The sequence below is a fragment of the Octopus bimaculoides genome, chromosome 2 (assembly GCF_001194135.2).
Source record: "Octopus bimaculoides isolate UCB-OBI-ISO-001 chromosome 2, ASM119413v2, whole genome shotgun sequence".
Lineage (NCBI taxonomy): Eukaryota > Metazoa > Mollusca > Cephalopoda > Octopoda > Octopodidae > Octopus > Octopus bimaculoides.
The window spans coordinates 77,151,139-77,152,549 of record NC_068982.1 but is presented as its reverse complement, the minus strand read 5'-3'; the positions used below and the strand labels follow the sequence as shown (position 1 = coordinate 77,152,549).

At 33.9% G+C, this 1,411-nt stretch overlaps 1 protein-coding gene across 1 annotated transcript in view; it reads left to right on the top strand.

Moving 5' to 3' along the window:
- Positions 1 to 328: 328 nt before the first annotated feature.
- LOC106869692 (histone H2A.V) overlaps positions 329 to 1,411 on the top strand; it is a 3,228-nt gene continuing 2,145 nt past the window's right edge. The window contains exons 1-3 of the mRNA XM_014915529.2: positions 329 to 422; positions 583 to 660; positions 761 to 874. Coding sequence (XP_014771015.1) covers positions 420 to 422; positions 583 to 660; positions 761 to 874 — 195 coding nt within the window. The 5' untranslated portion in view covers positions 329 to 419. The remainder of the gene's footprint in view (positions 423 to 582; positions 661 to 760; positions 875 to 1,411) is intronic.

Genomic DNA, 1,411 nt, shown 5'->3' with positions numbered 1-1,411 from the left:
GTTTGCTTTAAAAGAAGAATAAATTTATTTGTAATTATAATTTAACCCCATTTTATATATTCAAGTAATATTGCGTTGAATTAATAAATTTAGTATTTATTTTATTTTGCAGTAAGGGAGTATTATTTTATTTTGAAGCGGAGACAGTAAGAATGTCTCCAGTGTTACGAAATAATCAAACCCAAAAGGAATGATGACGACTTTAAAAGAGTCACAAACATGAGTTGAGGCCCAAAACCAACGAAAACAACAGCGGCGAGTATTTTTATTGTGTTGCCAATTCTCATTGGTCCATATATAAGAGCTCGTTTTTCATTGGTTTATTCAGGCACGTGACGAAGCTAAAGGTGTTAGTGTTTTGGCGGTTGCAGGAGAACGCAGAGAGGATTTTTTACTGATTGTGAGTGAAACGAAGAAACATGGTTAGCATCCGTTTGATTATTCGGTCCTAAATGGCCATCGATGGTTGTAATTATTATTTATACCTACTTAATTGTCTTGTCGTTTACCTCGATGTTTCATTTTCCATTTACTAAGTTATTAAGTGATATGTTATTTTGGTTTTTCTCCAAATATTTTTAGGCGGGAGGAAAAGCCGGTAAAGATTCAGGAAAAGCTAAAGCGAAAGCCGTGTCACGTTCAGCTCGTGCTGGTTTGCAGGTTAGTCATAATGAACATCATTTTTTAAAATATATTTTCTAGAATCTAATCCCTGTCATTTACCATTTCGTAAACGATTAATGCTTGTATTATTTTGTAGTTTCCAGTCGGTCGTATTCACAGGCACTTGAAAAACAGAACAACGAGCCATGGACGTGTAGGAGCAACGGCCGCAGTCTACAGTGCAGCTATTTTAGAGTATCTAACGGCTGAGGTAGGATTTAAAACAAATTCTATTTTACTCAACAATTATAAATTTTCCGTTATTGATTACGTATTTTTAATTACTCTCTCGATCCTTCATTGAAATTTCGCGGGTTTATTAAATTAGCTGATGGCCTGCTTAGCCTGCACTTTACGTACATTTTTACATTGATATAATAAAATGTCGATGTTTTTATAAGCTATAATCTATTGTTCAGTGTTGTTGAAAGTTGCCTATTTTTTTGGAAATATCTTTTTTTGTTACCAAATTTGATTTGTTTAATTCCCGCCAATATGTCCAAGACAAAAAGTCTGAAAGTTGTCGGGCTCTTTGTATTTTCTCTGGACAATTACAGTTCCTAATTGTTTTATAACTCCGGTAATGTTTGAATTTAAATCTATAAAACCGTTCTAGTTGCAGTTATTGGCCATAGATATATATCTAGGCTTGGCGGTCTTGTTTTGATATATATTTTCTCTCTAGTTCTTCACAAAGCCCTCGTATCCCGCCTAAAAAAAAAAGTCTCTGTTCTTGTTTAGGTTCTAA